Source organism: Esox lucius, chromosome 4, assembly GCF_011004845.1.
Source record: "Esox lucius isolate fEsoLuc1 chromosome 4, fEsoLuc1.pri, whole genome shotgun sequence".
Lineage (NCBI taxonomy): Eukaryota > Metazoa > Chordata > Actinopteri > Esociformes > Esocidae > Esox > Esox lucius.
Window position 1 is genome coordinate 18524448 of NC_047572.1, and position 19849 is coordinate 18544296.

Consider the following 19849-nt stretch of genomic DNA (forward strand, 5'->3'; position numbering starts at 1 on the left):
GACACAACCATCTCCGGCTAAACACCACGTCTCGTTATCAAAGCTTATTTGCTGTGTGTACACCATTTACCGGATTGGCAATTGTCTCAAAATCATAAAATATGTAGCGCACACTTGGGTCCTCGGGCTTGGAGGGTTTTATGAAACACGGATGATTCCAACCGCCAGATCCACGTTACAATTGGGACACATGTTAGCCGTGCACGCTTTATAGTTGGTAATACTAACGTTGTAATGACAGCTGCAATCAACACAGTATTTCTTCTGGTCACACCTGCTAACCTAACAACCCACACCTTTGTGGTGCTTCAAGCGTTTATGCTGTCTGTAACAAAAGTCCGAATAACATATCTGCTTACAGTCCTGGCACTGCTTTGCGTTATGGGGTTGAGTATGACAGTCTTCGTGAAGACAGACACTACAGCTATGTTTACAGCCATGATGTATAACACCACTCACAAACATGTGACACACCCAGAAAACCCTTCAGATTCAGGATGCCATAGAAATGGTTATTGTGTAAGTACATAAATACGGTTCTAGGGTGGGTGTCCTCGCTGTTTTGAAACTTGGTAAAGTGACCATCCCGTGTTCGGTGAAAGACAATTTTATACCCTGTAATTTCTTCAAACCGAACAATATCTGTGAATGCCACACAATCATCTAACGCTAAACCAGCTCCCATATGTAACTCACAACCACTAACCAGGGCCTCAGCATGTGTACTGTGGGTTCAACATACCAATAAAAACAAACAGAAAAACATGTAGAATCATTATTCACAGCCACATATATCTTTTTTTATTGATAATCTGCTCTATCAACAGTGTTTGAGCTTTACGTCGCAGGGCACCACCCTCACGGTTGTTGACAATTTGTACCACCAGCTCTAGTGATTCATCAATCATAATCTCAGCATTACTCTACATAACACTTTCAAGTAAATTACCAAACATGCATTCTTTATATTAATCTTCTCTCATGGTAATATGTACAGGGGATATCAGAGATTCACCAATCAACTCAATCTGCAGACGATCACCAGACCTGTGTACAAAGTCTGAAGCTCAAACAATCCAAGTATCCAAGCCTGCCATAATGATTGTATTGAATGTGCCAAAATCCCCAACTGTCTAAATTCAACATTGTCAAACGCATTATGTTGTATAACTCTTATATTGCTATCATTGCAATGAGTTTGCACCAGAGAGCTAGGAGGAGAGTCAACTAGATCATGTGAAAAACAGGGGCTGCTAAGCTCAGTTAACAAACCTTGCATCTGAGGATTATTGTGTACATCGCTGTGAAACAAAGTAATGGCCGGTTCACTTGTATTTTGGGGTGTGGTCTGTTGATTATGTGTGTATGTTGTTGGTTGTTCCGTGTCTGGTCTGTTAGCATTATCTTTTGCCATTTCTGTAGCTTAACATGTAAATAACCATCCACTTACAGGTTAAAATTCATACATACATTTACATACATCACAGTTTTGATGAGTTGACGGTAAAATATGTATTACCTTCAGCTTTCAAGCATGAAACAAAACAATGAAACAAAAATCCCTTGACGCTGTGCAGCCACAAGGTGGGGTCTCCATAACTGAAGCCATTATGATGATGTACTCTGAATCATCACCGGGGGTCCTCAATCTGTTGGTTGGTTAATTGAGTACAAAGGTTCAGTTGTATGCATATTGTCGTAATGTTAATAACATTTTAGTACAAGACTAAACATTTCTGTAAATAATTAGACTTACACAAAAAGTATCTGTTCAGGCTATGTAAGATCACAACCGCCCAAGTCCAACTGACACTGATCCTGTTCACTTGGTCTGAAATAAATACAAAGAGGGTTAACAAGCGTATACAGGTAATTAAAGCTGGTTAACAATAATGTCAAAATTCTACTTACCAAGATTTGAAGGCCCAAAGATTTGTTTACCAAACATGGCTGGGTTTAATTCTGCTCAACCTAAACCAGAGATTTAAACAGACAATATGAAAGACAAATAAAAGTGCATGGATTGCTCAATTTTAAAATTGATTTACACATTCTTAAAAAGTTAAAATGTGTTGTTTGTTAGCGTTTGTAATTGCAACACAATTCAAATCAATTACTTCAAATAAAATAACTTGTACTTACAACGTAAACTGCAAACTCTGCGCTGGAAACAACAGCTGACTTCTGTGGAAGCCACGGATTTAATATTGTCAATTTGCAATTTGCATGTCATTTTGCACATTTGTTGAAAATGTGCAATTTGCATGTCATTTTGATTCGGTAAAATATTTTAACATGCAGTTGTGCTCAAAAGTTTGTATACCCTTGGAGAATTGGTAATATATGTAAAAAAAATTTAAGGAAACATGAGTGAGTAGGCAAAACACGTCTTTTATTTCTGATGGGATTCACATTTAACTGTAGGTCACAACAGAATGGCACAAATATAAAACAAAAAATGGCTACAAAGAAAAAAATGAACTGAAATTTTTTCAAAAGTCTGCATACCCTTAGTTCTTAATACTGTGTATTGCCCCCTTTAGCATCAATGACAGCATGCAGTCTTTTGTAATAGTTGTCTGTGGGGCCCAAAATGCTTGCAGGTGGTATAGCTGCTCATTCGTTTTGGCAAAATGCCTCCAGGTCATGCAAAGTCTTTGGTCGTCTTGCATGAACCGCACGTTTGAGATCACCCCAGAGTGGCTTGATAATATTAAGTTCAAGAGGTTTGTGATAGCCACTCCAGAACCTTCACCTTTTTCTCCTGTAACTACTGGAGGGTCAACTTGGCCTTGTGCTGCGGGTCATTGTCATGCTGGAAAGTCCAAGAGTCCCGTGTGCAGCTTTTCGCGCATCAACTTTCATAAGATTGCCTTTAGAGCTCACACACCCCAAAAACATCAGTGAGCCACCACCAAGCTTCCCAGTGGGGGAGCTAAACAACTATGTGATAATAAATGGCTCCATGTGATCACTTATTTTCTAAATCAATGCCACAATTTCTTCTAGGGTATGCAAACTTATGAGCACAACTGAGCATTAATTATCATTATTTCTACCCTTGTCAAGGACTATATTTCCTATTGATTTAGCTATATTTCCTATTCAAATTAATTTAATGGAATGTTTTCTATTTGTTTCACCTCTGTCACAATGGTAGATGTGTATTGTTCCTGGCTGAATTCCCATCCATCTAGGCATCCCTCAGTCTGATTCCTATAGCTGGTATTGGAGTCCACATGTCCTTTAAACCGAGTACAACGACTTAAAATAATCTCTCCATTCAGCTCCTGTAAGGGTATGGAGTGATTCAAGTCCAGGCTAAAACTACTTGTGTTCAGCCAGGGAATCCTACACCGATGTGGAGGAATATCTGCCACAAAAACCATGGCCATCCCAACATACCCATTAGGAATAGAGCTCAAACTGAGGAGAAAAAAATATGACACCCTGTGGGTATTGTCTTGGACTGGTTAAGAAAAAGTTAATAAATAGACCATGCCTAACCTAGCATGAAGAAGTCTACAGCCAAATTTCACAGTGGCTCATCTCCCTATTGAACAGCCTAATGGAGCAGCATCAGAGCAGACTGAACTTGGCTCAACTTTTAGCAGTGCTTAATTCCCCTTTGCTAGGCAATAGTAGGTAAATTCTAAAAGGTGAAAGACATGGTAGTTTTCCTCAATCTAGAAGATGAATGGTGAATGGCAAGAGCATAATATTTTTATATTCAACTAGTTGGCTGAATAGCATTTACTGGTCCTAGCGTAAAATAGTACAGTAAAACATTTATATCTGTAGTACCTTTTGTTTGAATTGCCATTGGCTTGATTGGTAGTAGGTTGATTGGATGCAAAGGACTAGACAATGAAAGGGGACACTGTGTCAGCCTATACATGTGGAAGTTAAAACGCAATAATCTATACAAAATTAGTAATTTAAAGGGAACATTTTGTGATGTCCAATTCAAGATTATGGACTTGGCCTTATCACAATAATCTCCAAAGCAGGTTCAATAGAGTCGACAATTAAGATGTGTCCTCCAATGGACATGTTGCCAATGAAAAAGGAGGGATGACAGACACAGATGACAGACACACCCGGCCTGTTTTATGACGTATGTCTTTTATTTGGACTGTTATTTAGCGACATAATATGCTTGATATCCTGACTAATCTACACTGAAGTTGTAGAACATACTAATTCACACATTCTCTGTAGAATTCTCTGATGCTGATGTTAGCTAGCTTGCTACTTTCCTTTTTTCACAGCACTGTCTGCAGCAGTGGACCCCAGCTATCAAACAATGGGGACATTGTCAATCCAACTCAAATCTGACTTACTGTTTTGCAGTCCAGGTGCCTTAATAGCTCCTGCCTCCCCCCATCTTCCCATGCTAAATAAACATGACTGAGCTTGGAAAATCAGTTATTGTCACCTATATTGAAAGGTTAGTCAGTTTAACACAATGCTTAATGGTGTCTAGCGTTTAACATCACGCCAAATTTTCATACTTGCCGTGATATTAATGCGTGACAAAATGTCGTTAACCATGGTGTAGTGATTAAAGACAAACTCTCACATGGGTAACAAGTAACTTCCCTCTAGTAAATGCATATGCTTATGTCGTTGTTTGTAGGCTATACAGTGATATAAGTGGGAATAAACTCCTCCGTTCTGTACATAACTTTGGAAAATTTGCGTTGTCCATTATTCCATGGTATTTTCTGTTAATCCCTTGCATATTTTTTTTATATCATTTGTGTGGTTCGGGGTCTTGTTGTCCTGTCCTTTTGCACAAATAGGCTATGCCTTTGGCTAGGACAATTGGTTTTCAATCGACTTGGCTCGTTGAATAACCTAACAGTGACATTAAAATGTAGCCACAACAACAACTTTTTCAACAGTTCCTCTGCTCCCATATGTTTTCATTCTTTATTGCAGACAAAGCAGAAACAGTGGGAGACGGGTGAAGGGGAGCCATAGTCATAAGGGAACACATGTTTATGTGCATGGAGCTGGGAGTGCTATCAATGGACTGCAGCTCTGTAACAAATGTTGAAGTTTTGAGATAAACGACAAACCCTACTATTGACCAAGCACATTTCGTGGACTGTTTACTGCGCACAATTAGGTAGAAGACATGAAAACAGCACTTGGTTTTAGGTCAGCAAACAACCACATACACGTCAACCAAAACGATATTGTTAAACCATTGTAGTTAATTAACATGGAATCTTTTTAAAAGCATGCAGAAGGTCAGAAATGTAATGCGTTGGTGGTACTGGAACGTTTTCAGTTACACTGGTACACAGTCGGGGGGGGGGGGGGTTGATACGGTTCTCAAGCAGCTGCAATGGAGGCATCTTCTGCTTGTCTGCCCTGGGGCTGAAACGATAACAAGGAACAGTCAGCACACCCGATTTCACACTACTCACAAAAAAGAAAACCAATAATACGTGAATGCCTTTCAATGTGATGGACAGCCACTTTATTTCATTAACATTCATGTTAATCAATAGTCCTGCGTACCTTGACAAAGATGCGCGAGGGGAGGAAGCGTCGAAGCAGCTGCCCAGACACGGTGGGGAAGCGCAGTAGGCTGATGTTGAGCAGGGGAAGATTTTGGTATCCTGCCATCAGAGGGTAGAAGTTATAGAGCATCTCATGCTCTGCCCCAGGGAGAATCCTCAGACGCACCTGCAAAGGGGAACAAACAGTCACAGGACTTGTAGGCCAAGGAACTAGAGACCATGTATCAAATGCTAGAAACTATTCCAGTCTGTTGTATAAATCAACAGTACCTTTAAAAGGTTTGGACACACCTCATTCAAGGGTATTTATTTTTGAGAGAATGCCAAGTGTGGAAAGCTGTCATCAAGGTTATGCTGCCTGCAACGTCACCCAGCATGACCGGTTTGGTCGGGAGTGAATACAGGCACGTGGGGTGCACACTACGGAGTCACACTGAGTTGCCATGATAAAATTCACGCAAGTTGGAACAGCCGGTGATTTCAAAAGTTTACTTTGATTTCTGTTTGAATACAGCCCTCAATTAGTTGGTGATTTTGGTTTCCAGTGATAGTTATATATATATATAGATATTTCATTAATCAAGATCCAATTTGTGAAGAAGTGTTCCCTTCATTTATTTGAGCAGTGTAAACATTTATTTTTAATTGTTTAACACTTTTTTCATCCATATGTGTTTTTTTATAGCTTTGATGTCTTTACTATTGTTATACAAAGTGAAAATAGTTAAAATAAATGAATACCCTTGAATGAGTAGATGTGTCAAACTTTTGTCTGATACTGTATATTGTTTTCTTTTAGATTTGTTGCAGGCAGCAGTTCACATTTAAATCTAGGTAATGGTGGTAATTACAGCCTTAAACTGAACAGAAAGAATACAGTTAATAATCATAAAGATGCAATAAAAGGTGGCACTAAAAGGGGCTCATGATATACGGATTCAATCAAAATTAACACAGTAGATAAATGTTGATAGTTTCAACAAGTGGTACAACTCCACTTGAGTGATGTTCAATTTTGTGCATGATCTGGTATTTCCTCTGTGTGGCAGTGCTTGGTGGAGCTGCATGACCAAAACCAGCTACAACCGGCTTGGAGCTCTATTGATTCTCCTGCACTCAGTTTGGCTTACGCTTTATGCCATCTTATAATGGATGAGTAGGAGGCTCAAAGCAAACTGATCTCTGAATGGCAATAAAGTCAAGTCAAGTTTAAACCGAGTGCCTTTTCTTTTTAACATGTCTATGTTTGTACTTCATTTAAGCTTGTTTAATGTGTCACCAAAGCAGGAGCTGGAGACCTACCTGCTTGAGGCCTGAGAACATGAAGGCATCGCTGGGTTCCACAGACATCTCCACGTCCTGGACCAGACCTGTGCGGTTCTGGATGTGGTACCTCACTGGCAGAGATTCCCGCACACGTCCAAACGACGGTAGCTCTGTAGTCACCAAACAACAACCACTGTTATGTAGTATATCTATACTGAATTGAACAGAAACGGACAGTATTTCCATTATGTTTCGACTCAAATCAAACCATATTCATGATATAAACCAAAACACACCTGCATGTACATATAAAGGGATGGTCTCCACCATCACATGGGAGAGGGTGACAACCGTGGTCACAACAGGAGCATCCGCGCACGACGACTTCCTGAAAGAGGAATACACACAAGTTAAAGCTTGCAGAAAAGAAAAGGACAGATTTCCTTTTGTGCTTGTGAATGGAGCATTAAAGAGCGCCAGGCAGGAGTTGTGCAGACACACCTCTTCCAGGAGATGAGGTACTGTCCCGACGCAACGCTGCTCGTCCCATTGAGCACTGGGGGACATTGGAGGCTAAAACACTCGCTGGCGCACTCGCCCGTCTGCAGCACCACTAAAAGATAAGATACCAAACCCCTGGTGGTTGAGCTACAGGGAACTGAGAGGGGACCGTGTGTTTCTGCGTTGCAAACTAATAGCACACACTCTGTTGGCGCTGACGCCAATCCAGTGCAACTGTTACTCTAAAACCACTGTCTCTGCTTAGAGCACCATTTCTGACCAGCCCAGTCAAAAAGTAGCACGCAACATGAAATAGGGCTGTCAACTGGGTGAGCCGCAGGTCTCCTACCGTGTTCCACCTGGGACTGGGGCTCGTCCAAGGCAACCATGGTGGGGGCTAAAAGCAGCTGACTGCTGACCAGGTGCAGAGGCCAGGGGGACGCGCTCAGGATGTCCGTCATCAGCAGGAAGGGCACGTCCACGTACACCCTCTCCAGGTGCTCAAACTGGCACACAGAACACAGATGTCTGCAGTTACATTAACCTGTAGCCATGAGCCTGGACTTAACACCATTTAACCCACTTAGTGTGTGTGTCTGTGTGTGTGTTGAAACTGCACTCGAAACAACCTTAGCACAACAGTGGCGAAATCAGAAGGAAAACAAAGAAGAAAAAGCTATGGACCTTTGTGGATACAAACTTCATAGCGACGTCAAATGGAACAACGGTTTCTATGGTTACCGTTTCATCCTGCAAAACAGAAAGCCAAGCGACAGTTCGCGTCACACAAAACAAGAACACAGGTGAGAATTAGACAGACGGAACTTTCAGTGTGAGGTCAACAGGTTGAGAACACTCGCCTTGTGACACTTGCAGGTGATGTCTGTCCCTTCTGCCTGGGTAGTCATGGTATAGGCTACGTGGAACAGGAAGATTCTGGGTCCGGTGGTAACACAACAGACATACAGAGACTTCTCAACCTATTTAACAGAGAAACAAAAAAAATCTATCTGACTGCTGTTGTTAAACAACTGGGGCTGGTTTAACAGACCGACGAAGCCTGATTCAGGCCTAAAATGCTATTTTAATGGACAGCCTCTGTTGACCGTGTTTTTTCCCTGATGGAGTGAGAGGTCGTGAAGGCCTGAGGGCGGATATGAGGAGAGGATGTACCTTTTCTCCCGGCTGGAGGTCTCCAATGGCAATGTCTGGAAGCAGTGCAGGATGGGACTCGTCACAGACCTCCAAACCGTTCAGGGTCACTTGGGTGGACTGAGTGAGGTTTGCATCCTGGCCTAAACAAAGCGGTGCAGGCCAATATCAAATTAAGAATGTCTGCCCAAAGGGGATGCACACAATTTAGTAGCAGAACACATAGGAGTCCCCATTAAGGGGAACGTTAAGGCTTGTATGAATATCCTGCTTTATATAATGTTAGTGTCATTTCAAATCAGCACCATAAAAACTGCATCTTAAATCACTTCAACCGCTAAAATTACTCCTTGACTAACACTGCTATGTCAGTGAGTGTCGACATTCTTGGAAACAACTGCGACATCCAAAATATCCAGAACTTGAACACAAAAAAAAAACACACAAAAAAATGCGCGCACATAACCCAATTATCTTAGGGGCAGTTCAAACAGTAATCAAAAAACAACATAAAAATACATTGTTCTAGTTACACCAACTTATGAGTATTTCTTAAGGGCACTGAAATCTGACTGTAGATTAATACCAGATTTCTTTCTGCATCCTATGACTGTGTGCTGTGTAAAAGGGAGCCCAGAAACTATATAGTGTCTATAATAGACACCTTTTGTGTTAGCAAACAGTGATGACATAGTTTTTGGGGCGGAGCCGAACTGATGGCAGAAAGTGACAGTAACCTCATATAGGACATGTGGATCATCCGGATGCCTTCTCCAATTACTTTGTAAAGTAAATGTCATATCACATATATAATATTACCGTATATCCCATTCATTCATTAAATGCTTGCAGAAATACTGAGTGACGTAAGCTAAACTGTCTACGTATGAGCAATTTGGTTTCTTTGCATGCTAATTCTGCTTACATGCTAGCTAATGTTGCTAACGTGGGTCCATGGTGTTTACCATTATGAAATACTGAGAATGTCAGCTTTGTGGTTACTGCTGTTACTCATTTATCGTTATTATTATAACTACATGATTGTTTTTGCCTGTGGACAAATCTTTGCCTGATATGAAATGGGCCCTGCAGAGACAAGCATTCCAGATGATTTCATCAGTCCAGTCTGTTTAATGGCTTGCAAACATGAAGGTCTGCATTTAGCTTCAGAGTGCGGCTTCGACAACAGTATTCTATAAAAAGGCCTTATTTTTTTGCATTCCTATTCTGACAACCAACGGCACAACAATACTTTTTTCCTTCAGTCTGAGGATCTTGCTCGTTTCCCTTCCAGCAGTTTTCTGCCACCACCAAACTTTAGTAGCGTAACCGTGACGTTCACTCCAAATGGGTCTATAACTTCACTCACAGAAACTGTATTCCCCATTCAAGTATGAATTTGGGTTCTACAGTTTTATACTGGTCTATAAATTGAACTTCATGTTACCTGGTTTGAGTCCGGCAGTGAGTTTGACATCCTTGGCCACTGTCTTCTCGTTAGACTGGATGGAGACACAGATGCAGTACATCTCGTTGCTCAGAGCAGGTGGCTTGTGACTCAGCTGAACAGAGATCTTAGGAACGCGAGAGATTATCCTGAGGAACCAAACACAACGGGGAGACTAAGATGACAAACTGGTTCTTCCCCAAACACATTTTATTTTCAACTTGTGCGGAAGAAAAACTAAAAAGGCAACATTTCCTTAGACACCTGTGATTTGAATATATATCAAGGCTACTTACATGCTGTAAGTGCATAGCTTTACGTAGAACTAGTCTTTAACTGGTAAATATATGCAACAAACAGTGTGTCAAAAACCCCGGCAGTTAGAATGTTGGAGTCCTAAGGGGAAATGACACCCTTATCTGGGTGTGCAGAGCACACTGCCGAGTCTCACATGGTGCTGGCTTGGATGGACACCGTATCCCACTGGGCGTGCTGCTCTGGGACACGCCCCCTGCTCCTAAACGACCGGGCTGCTTGAATGGCCTCGTGGGAGGAGGCCGCATCTCCTCCGCCTCCTCGCCAGTTGAGGAGGACACACCGGCCATTATCTGTGCCCAGCATCAGGTCCACCGCCGTGATCTGACACACACCGAATGTCGGTTACACACAAAGACACAGCGCAGAGACACCGTGAGATCCTACCGCGAGATCACAGTGCAGAGATACCGTGAGATCCTACCGCGAGATCACAGTGAAGAGATACCATGAGGTCACAAGTGAAAGCACCGGGTGATCTTCAGCACTATGGCAAATCTGTGTGAACCCATATGGCTGCACAATATTGTTTAGGAAACCCTCTTTCCTTACCTCTATCTTCTTGCCCACATCCTCAGTTTTAGCCACAAACTTGAAGCTGTATTTGCGAGTCTTTCCAGGGACCAGACACATGTTTTCCTGACTCAAGGGCTCCAGGATATCCTGAGACTTACACGACTCCTCCACCACACAGAATTGGTTATACTCCTTAAGAAAGACATTCAGCAAAGATTCAGTAAAAAAAAACACAACGCAATCGTGCAGCTCCAACAAAAAGACAACTGTATCCACCGCGCGGGTCAGTAGCCGCCGGGGAGTTGAAACGGCGGGCCAGCACCTGGTTACTGAGGCTGACGCAAAGCTTAGAGAAGCGGACAGGGTGGGGGCAGTCAGCTTTCAGGTAGAGATGCAGCTGCACCGGGTCGTCCAGGTGGAAACTAGGCGACAGGAACCTGGCCTTGCACTGCACTGGAAAGACAACCACATGGGCGGATTGAGGGCACATGTCGGGCAGATTGAGGGCACATGTCAGGTGGAGCACGCGCAGAATCCCCACATTTAACAGCTCTGGTACATTTTGAAGAGCTCAGCGTGTCTCTAGGGGGGGGGTACACAGCAGAATGAACTGACCGAAAGGCACGTAGTCCTGCACCTCGATAGTGAACCGGTTGCTGCCAGCCAGGGACACGCGGTCACTCCACAGGGCCTGAGCTGCCTTGGCTGAAGCCGGGTCACAGTCGGGCTCGGCCTCGGGGACCTCGTTCTGTGGACACGGACACAGACTAGGCTTTACCATGGACAGAACCCGGGGGGGATTTCAACACGACGGCTGCCGCCCACCCACTCAACTCACCATCAGGACCTTTATGAGGTTCTTCTCGATCCTGGATTTCTGATCCTCCCAGAGCGTAGACGCTGCGGAGGAACAGGGATGTGGGAATTTGACGAAAATGGAATGGGAATGACCACGGGACGTATTTTAACTGGGGGGTCCTTTTCCACATTGTACCTCGTCCAATGAGCTCCATGGAGTAGGTGATGTAGTCCTTGACATGGGCCATCAGGTAAGAGCATCGTAGTGCCGTGCCTAGGATGGAGGTCAGGAGGCTCCACCAGCGTTCTGTACGGTAGTCACACATCACGTAGTCTAGCAGCCTACACACACACACACACACACACACACACACACACACACACACACACACACACACACACACACGCACACACGCACGCACGCATTAAAAAAACAATACTAACACAGAGAATCTTTCAGGACCAAACTAATTAAAAAATTAATAGAATTCACAGGCATGAGGTCCATGACAGATTTGTTACTACATTCTAATTTACTTAGTAACACATTTGACTTATGTCCCACTGTGTTGTCTGATGAAGTCTTACTTCAGTGCTTTGGTGTAGTCCTTTGCATGGTAGTACTCCTCTCCCATTTGCACCACTGGAGACAGACATACATTCATGAGTAAATAGGTGTGGTACATGGACACACGTTTGATAAATACTCATGGTAACAATGTGTTCCCAATGCACTCTCTTTCCCCATCCAGTCATATATAGAACTCACTCAGGTGGCTCTTCATCCGGGGACACTTGTATTTCTTGAACTGAGCGACAGCGTTGCTGAGCAGAGCAATGATCAGCTCCTTTAATACAGCAAACAGAAGAATCACTCTCTCACACATATTCAATACACACAAATAGCTTGGAATAGAAATACTGAATAAAGATAATCGGATTTGCTAAGCTTATCATAATGGAACCTGGGTCCTTCAGGGCTTGTGCAGAACAACCCTATTTCCAAAGAAGTTGGGACACTGCGTAAGGTGAAAACAGAATGCAAATATATCTCCATATTTTATTGAAAATAGTACAAAGAGAACATATCAAATGTTGAAACTGAGAAATGATATTGTTTTCGGAAAAATACATGCCCATTTTGAATTTGATGCCAGCAACAATTTTCAAAAAAGTTGGCATGGGCATGTTTACCACTGTCACAAGTGTATTCTCATTCTTGCTTGATATTGGATTTCAGCTGCTCAACTAATCGGGGTCTCCTTTGTTGTATTTTCATTTCATTATCCGCCAAATGTTTTCAATGGGTGACAGGTCTGGACTGCAGGAAGGCCAGTTTAGCACCTAGACTCTTTTACTACAGAGCCATGCTGAAATGCCATGCTGAAATAAGCAATTCCTTCCCTGAAAAAGAAGTCTGGATGACAGCATATATTGTTCAGCATTAAGGGTGCCAGATGTGCAAAACACCCATGCCATGTGTACTAATGCACCCCAATACCATCACAAATGTTGGCTTTTGAACTGTGCATTGATAACAAGCCGGATGGTCCCTCTCCTCTTTAGCCCGGAGGGCACAGCGTCCATGATTCCCAAACATAATTTGCATTAGTCACACCACAGGACAGTTTTCCACTTTGCCTCAGTCCATCTTAAATGAGCTTGGGCCCAGAGAAGGTGCCGGCGTTTCTGGATCTTGTTTATGTATGGTTTCTTCTTTGCATGTTACAGATTTAAATCACATTTGTGGATGAATTGACATACTGTGGTCACAGACAGTGGTTTTCAGAAGTGTTCCTGAGCACATGCAGTGATTTCCACTATAGAATAGTGTCTGGTTTTAATGCAGTGCCGCTTGAGGGCCCGAAGATCACTGCCATCCAATACTGATTTTCAGCCTTGTCGCTTGCGTACAGAGATTTCTCAGGATTCTTTTAATTATATTATGTACTGTAGATGGTGAGATCCCCAAACATATTGCAATTTTACATTAAGAAAAATTATTCTTAAAATGTTGCACACTTTCACAGTGGTGAACCCCTCCCCATCTTTACTTATGAAAGACTCATCCTCTCTGGGATGCTCTTTTGATACCTAATCATGTTACTGACCTGTTGCCAATTAACCTAATTAGTTGTGAGATGTTCCACCAGGTACTTTTTTTAGCATTACACAACTTTTCAAGTCTTTTGTTGCCCCCGTCCCAGCTTTTTTTTAAACATGTTGCTGCCACCAAATTAAAGTGGGGATTTATTTTCCAAGAAACAATAAACATTTCCCAGATTCAATATTTATTATGTTATCTTTGTACTATTTTCTATTAAATATAGGATTTAAATGCTTGGTACATCATTACATTCTGTTTGTATTTCTATTTTACACAGCGTCCCAACATTTTTGGAAACAGGGTTGTATTAGGCACACAACTTGAATCTAAGGAAAATGCAGCAAATCGCTTTGAGTAAATTTGGGCTTAAGCCATAATAAGAAAAATATGGATTTTGCTTCGCTTATAAATTAATTTAAGATTCATCTGTATTACCTACTCAGGAAAACTGAGTCATAATAGTTAACGAAAAATGAATATCTGTAATATCCACTACACAAAACATACAGTAATTAATATTCAATCCTTACTGCTCTGCTTTTTAATGTACAGGATCATCAACATCCTAATTACATTGAAATCCAGAATTAAAATATTATGTGCTCTGCGGTTTAATTTTCATAGACCAAAAAAACTTGATCTGGTTTGACCTGAGGCACCTCAAGTCGATAAGTTATTTGGAAGGGGTTGCTAGAAAAACACCTCTGCTCAGCAGTTTGTTACATTTCACTAGCACTTAGATTTTAACCAGGTATTATGGTCTTAAAACTGGGCTATTTGGCAACAAACACTAGAGGTGGGTTTAGGTTTAGATGATGTGGATAGTCCATAAATGAGAAACAAGAACAGAAGGGTCTGGAGCATTTCTGTCCGGGGGAACTGTCTCAAATCCCTTCCTGTGTGTTTTCCCACCTCAGCAAACATTAAAGGAGAGCTGATGTGTGTGTGAGGGAGCACAAAGTAGTGAATGGAAGGGTGCCAATAATTGTGTCATGTTTTTTAATTAAAAAATATATATTTGAATGATTTTCAGTCAAAAGGTTCGACTGAAAATACGGTTAGAGTGTAAGATCAATCTAATGAACCAAAAAAAACATCACTGCTTTTTTTGTTCATATTTACCTAGGCTGTCAATAATTCTGGACGGCACTGCATGTCTAGACTCACTGACTGTGCAATTCCAACCCTGTGGACGCATGCCATGTCACTGTGCCGTGAAAGAAACTAAAGAGCTTGTAGAACAGGAGAACTGCGGTGCCATGTTGAATGACTGAAGTAATGAACGTGGTCTAACCGAGTGAGGGACATCCTTCTCTTTCACTTGCAGCGCCTGGATGCCAACTTTCTCTTTCTCGGCATCTGGGGGATCAATACCTGCAAATACATCAAAATACCTATTTGAAGAGCATTGTCTAAACTGACACCTGAACATCACACCGATACACACACCACCAATCACAATAGTTTGCATAGTTCCGATCTAGGATTCAAAAATGCTCACTCTGGTGGCCCTGCCTCCAGGCTCTCTGCCCATAGAAGTCCAGTGCCCCGCTCAGTGTCTCCAGGGGGTCTGGGGTGGGGTAACTCCCAACGGGCTGTGGGCCGAATACACGTGAAGACTGTCACGGGTGGGGAGGCCCGGGGGTATTTTTCTATGGCCATGGGACGCTTTAATGTTTACAGCGCGTCGAGAATAGATATTACAGACGCAGAGAATGAAAACACTGCCGTACCTCATGGGCACACATGTGAGCCGCTTGCTGCTTGCGTTCCTGGGCATAGTAGGCTGCCTGCTGATAGTAGAAGCCTGGGTTCTGAGTCTGGATGGCCGTAAGACCCAGCTTGATTGCCTCATCAAAAAGGTCACCAAAAGACTGGAACCTGGGAGTGAGGAAATGGGTGGGGAATGGAGCTGGGCTGTAGACACAGATGGCTTCAGGGAAGATTAGTGGGGCAGAGGAGGTATTCTTACTGCTTTGACATCCAAGCTGTGTGCTCGAAAGCCAACTCTGCGCTGCCGATCTTCTTCTTGCACAGATCAATATGCTTCCTGAACTGAGCGATGGCGTCCAAAGGAGTGTTGTGTTGGAAGCATAGACGACATATCTGGAGACAGAAAACAGGATTTATGTTACGCAGATAAACTAAGGTCCACTTGTGCATGTAAGCACAAAGCAAACCGCACTTGTGTGTAACTCAATATCCGCACAAAACTTCTTAAGGTCCCAGAATCAAACACCTTGTAGTTAGTGAATCCAGCCATGGTCTTTATCTCCAGCATGTTTGTCTCATGGGTTCTTAGCTCATGTACAAGGCTGTAGGCGGTCCTGTAGTACCTGCATCACAAATAGTAGGACGGGTTGCACAGTTATGAAAGACACATCGCTAGAAGGATGTATAATAATAGTGCTTGTGTAAAAGACAATAGAGCTGGGTTTGACTTACTTCAGGGCATTCTGTGTGTCCTGCTTGAGCTCACTGAAGAATGCAATCTTAAATTGGTGCCTCACGAACAGCAACTATAACAACAATGATGACAGATTCACATAGTGAAAATAACAGACAGTCTTTGGAAATCAGCCGTCAGAGACAGTGATTAACGGGGTTGTGGTGGAGATCTGAGGAACCATGAAACAACAACATGCACAGTATTTTTGTGAGAACTCACTTGGTGAGTCGTTTTGTTGAGAAACTCTTTGTGGGATTTGACCCGCCTAATCTCAGTGTAGTAGTAGGTCTGGGCATGCTCGTAGAATGCATTCTCCAGTCTAGAGTGAAAAGACAGTAATAAGCAAGATGTAACTCAAACTAGGAAGGCAAACAGACATGTCAAACAAACTGAAGACTATATTTTGATTTACTTTATTTAAATCAGGCAAGTTAAGAACAACATGTTTTTTTTTTATAATTACAGCCTGTACATAAAATACAAATAGTTCAAGTGCCATTGTAAATAAAAAGAAGCAAATGCTTCTCTCGTCTTACATAGAGAGGCTCATCCCACCTTTTCATACAAATTACAATGAGTTCTAAAGCTATGCAGAATGTAGAAGCTGCAGCTTGCATATATATAGTATCCCCACAGTCCAAGACAGAAATTAGTGGTCTAGACCTTTATTATTTACTCTCAATAGACAGACAGGCTCTACTTCTGTAAAGGAGCCCAAGCTGGATTTTAAGTTTAACTAAATCGGTAGTGTGTTTTAAAAGACAACTTGTCATCAAGCCAAAAACCCAGATATTTGTAAGAGGGAACTCATTAATCGGTTCATAGACAATTTAACAATAATAATAGAGGTGGTCAAAGTGTCTAGCAGTGGTGTGGCTATGGGCCTTCGGGCAGAACTTGAGTCTCAGTGAGGAGGAGGACTAACCTGATGATGTATCCCACCAGGTGGTCGGTGTGAGGGAGGACGAAGAGTGACTTCCCAGACAGATCACAGGCATTACACAGGGACGCAGCCCTCTCTGAAGCCACTAGGTCCTCACCTAGACACAGACGTCAGCGAAATGGAGTACTAGCGCAAAGAATCTACAATGTCAGGTCTATATTTTGTATGCCTGTTGATCGTTAAACCTCGCATTGCAACAAACTTGGACGCTCAGTACAAAAGTAGATGCAAATACCTGGAGGAAGAGGTGTTTTCTTCTGAATTAGCACAACTGCAACCTTGGTGTTTCTTCCTTGTAGACTTGTTCTGTGAAAGACGTGACATACTCACAATAAATATCACTTCAACTCAACCAACCACAGAAACAGTTGTACAACCAGGAAAGACAGTAGCAGTAAAGCACCTGACTATCTCTACTTTAGTGGCACATTCCGACTGCTTCTCCTTCCAGACAGGGTCATCCCAGTCCAGCTCATAGAACAGCACCACTAAGGCAGGCACCAGGTTCAGGTGCTTGTTCATCCACCCAGTCTTCAAAATGCCTTTGGGGATGTACCACTCATAGGAAGTTCTCTGAGAAAGCAGCGCATATATTTCTAAGTTAACAATTAGATACTTGTGTTGAACCGAATACAAGACATATTTGCAAGCTGTTAACACTTACCTTGGTCCTACATTTAGGGTATTCGTGGTCTCCTGGGAGGACCTTGAATGAGATGGGCACCCTGTCAGCCCTCCTGTTGGCACAGAAGGCATCCCAGATGGCTCTGTGTATGGCATTGTAAGTTACATCCAGCCCAGTCAGGGCCACAAAGGCCATGGGCCGGCAACAGAGCTCTGGCGGCAGGTCCCATTGGGTAGGACTCATCATTATTGTGGCTGCCTCACTCTGAACCTGGAACAGAAAAGATAGACTGTTAAGATGTGTAGCAAGCTTGAGTATATCTACATTGACCTAATTGTTTTCTATCATTTTAAAATTCAAGAAGACCAAACTACAACTGAAATCAGCAAGCAGAACTGAGAGGTCATTTGTACATTGTGTGAAAATAATATTAAAACACAAGTCAAGCAAATGGTTCCCCTGGGATGATGGTTCCCCTGTTCAAAAAGGGGGACCAGAGGGTGTGTGCCAATTACAGGGGTATCACACTTCTCAGCCTCCCTGGGAAAGTCTACTCCAAGGTACTGGAAAGGAGAGTTCGGCAGACAGTTGAACCTCAGATTGAAGAGGAACAATGCGGATTCCGTCCTGGTCGTGGAACAACCAACCAGCTCTTTGCTCTTGCAAGGATCCTGGAGGGAGCCTGGGAATATGCCCTCCAGTCTACATATTTTTTGTGGATCTGGAGAAGGCCGGGTCCCCCGGGAGATACTGTGGGAGGTGCTGCGGGAGTATGGGGTGAGGAGGTCCCTTCTTAGGGCTATCCAATCCCTGTATGTCCAAAGCAAGAGTTGTGTCCGGGTTCTCGGTAGTAAGTCAAACTTGTTCCAGGTGGGGTTTGGCCTCCGCCAGGGCTGTGCTTTGACACCAATCCTGTTTGTAATGTTCATGGACAGCACCTCTAAAGATTAGCACCTCTAAATCTGAGGCCATGGTTCTCAGCAGGAAACCAATGGAGTGCCTCCTCCGGTAGGGAATGAGGCATTACCCCAAGTGAAGGAGTTCAAGTATCTCTGGGTCTTGTTCGCGAGTGAGGGGACAATGGAGCGGGAGATTGGACGGAGAATCCTTTACCGCACCTTTGAGACAAATGAGACCTGAGCCGGAAGGCAAAGCTCTTAATCTACCGGTCAATTTTTGTTCCTACCCTCACCTATGGTCATGAAGGCTGGGTCATGACCGAAAGAACTAGATCGCATGTACAAGTGGCAGAAATGGGTTTTCTCAGAAAGATGGCTTGGGTCTCCCTTAGAGATAGGGTGAGAAGCTCAGTCATCCGTGAGGAACTCGGAGTAGAGCTGCTGCTCCTTTGCATCGAAAGGAGCCAGTTGAGGTGGTTCGGGGATCTGGTAAGGAAGCCCCCAGGACGTCTCCCTAGGGAGGTGTTCCAGGCACGTCCAGCTGGGAGGAGACTTCAGGGTAGACCCAGGACTTTGTGGAGAGACTATATCTAAACACTGGCCTGGGAACGCCTCAGGATCCACCAGTCAGAGCTGGCTGATGTGGCACGGGAAAGGGAAGTTTGGGGTCCCCTGCTGGAGCTGCTGCCCCCGCGACCCGGATAAGCAGATGAAGATGATGATGATGATCAAATGCAAGCAAATCATTCTACTGGTCATAAGCATTAATCTATAACCCATAACTGCCCTACAGGTTATTACTCATGAGCTTACAATGACAGCACTATTAGCTATTTAAAGTAAACTGGGTCAATTCAGACAGTGTCAACATTATAAACATCGAATTGCATTGGCTCGTAAAAACAGTGACATTAATACATCTATGTTATGACCAATTGTCCACCTGCAGAGTGACAATCAAGTTGTATTTTGTACTGCTTTAAAGGCTTCTGATCGTGAATAATAGCAAGATACAGTAGCTACTTACCAAGCCAGCTGATAATAATAATAGCTAGCAGCAAGCTACCAAGACAACTCGAGTGAGCTAGCTGGCTGAGCGTTAAAGAGTGAGTGAAAAAATGAAATGCTCTTGGCTTAGCAACATTAGTAAAATCCCTCTCTATATATTTAATTCATAATGTATGTATCTGAGCAACCAAAGAGTAAAATTGACGAAGCAAAGAGTCGTAGTGATCTGCTAGCTAGGTAGTAGTAGCAACTTCCTGTCTGCTAGTAACGCCTTCTTTGCTGACTAGTG

At 43.0% G+C, this 19849-nt stretch overlaps 1 protein-coding gene across 1 annotated transcript; it reads right to left on the reverse strand.

The window, feature by feature from the left end:
- Positions 1–4105: 4105 nt before the first annotated feature.
- trappc11 (trafficking protein particle complex 11) lies at positions 4106–19845 on the reverse strand. The gene is made up of 30 exons (XM_013133505.4): positions 19580–19845; positions 17693–17923; positions 17432–17601; positions 17264–17334; positions 17011–17125; positions 16305–16404; positions 16082–16155; positions 15876–15972; positions 15609–15742; positions 15370–15517; positions 15138–15231; positions 14931–15010; positions 12299–12377; positions 12118–12172; positions 11726–11871; positions 11570–11631; positions 11347–11479; positions 11054–11184; positions 10768–10923; positions 10352–10539; positions 9901–10049; positions 8475–8596; positions 8162–8281; positions 7986–8051; positions 7651–7807; positions 7302–7413; positions 7097–7188; positions 6837–6970; positions 5533–5700; positions 4106–5388 (listed from the first exon to the last, which is right to left on the reverse strand). Exons 2-30 carry the CDS (start codon positions 17897–17899, stop codon positions 5344–5346), a joined length of 3405 nt encoding a protein of 1134 aa, XP_012988959.2. The 5' UTR covers positions 17900–17923; positions 19580–19845; the 3' UTR covers positions 4106–5343.
- Between the last annotated feature and the right edge of the window lie 4 nt (positions 19846–19849).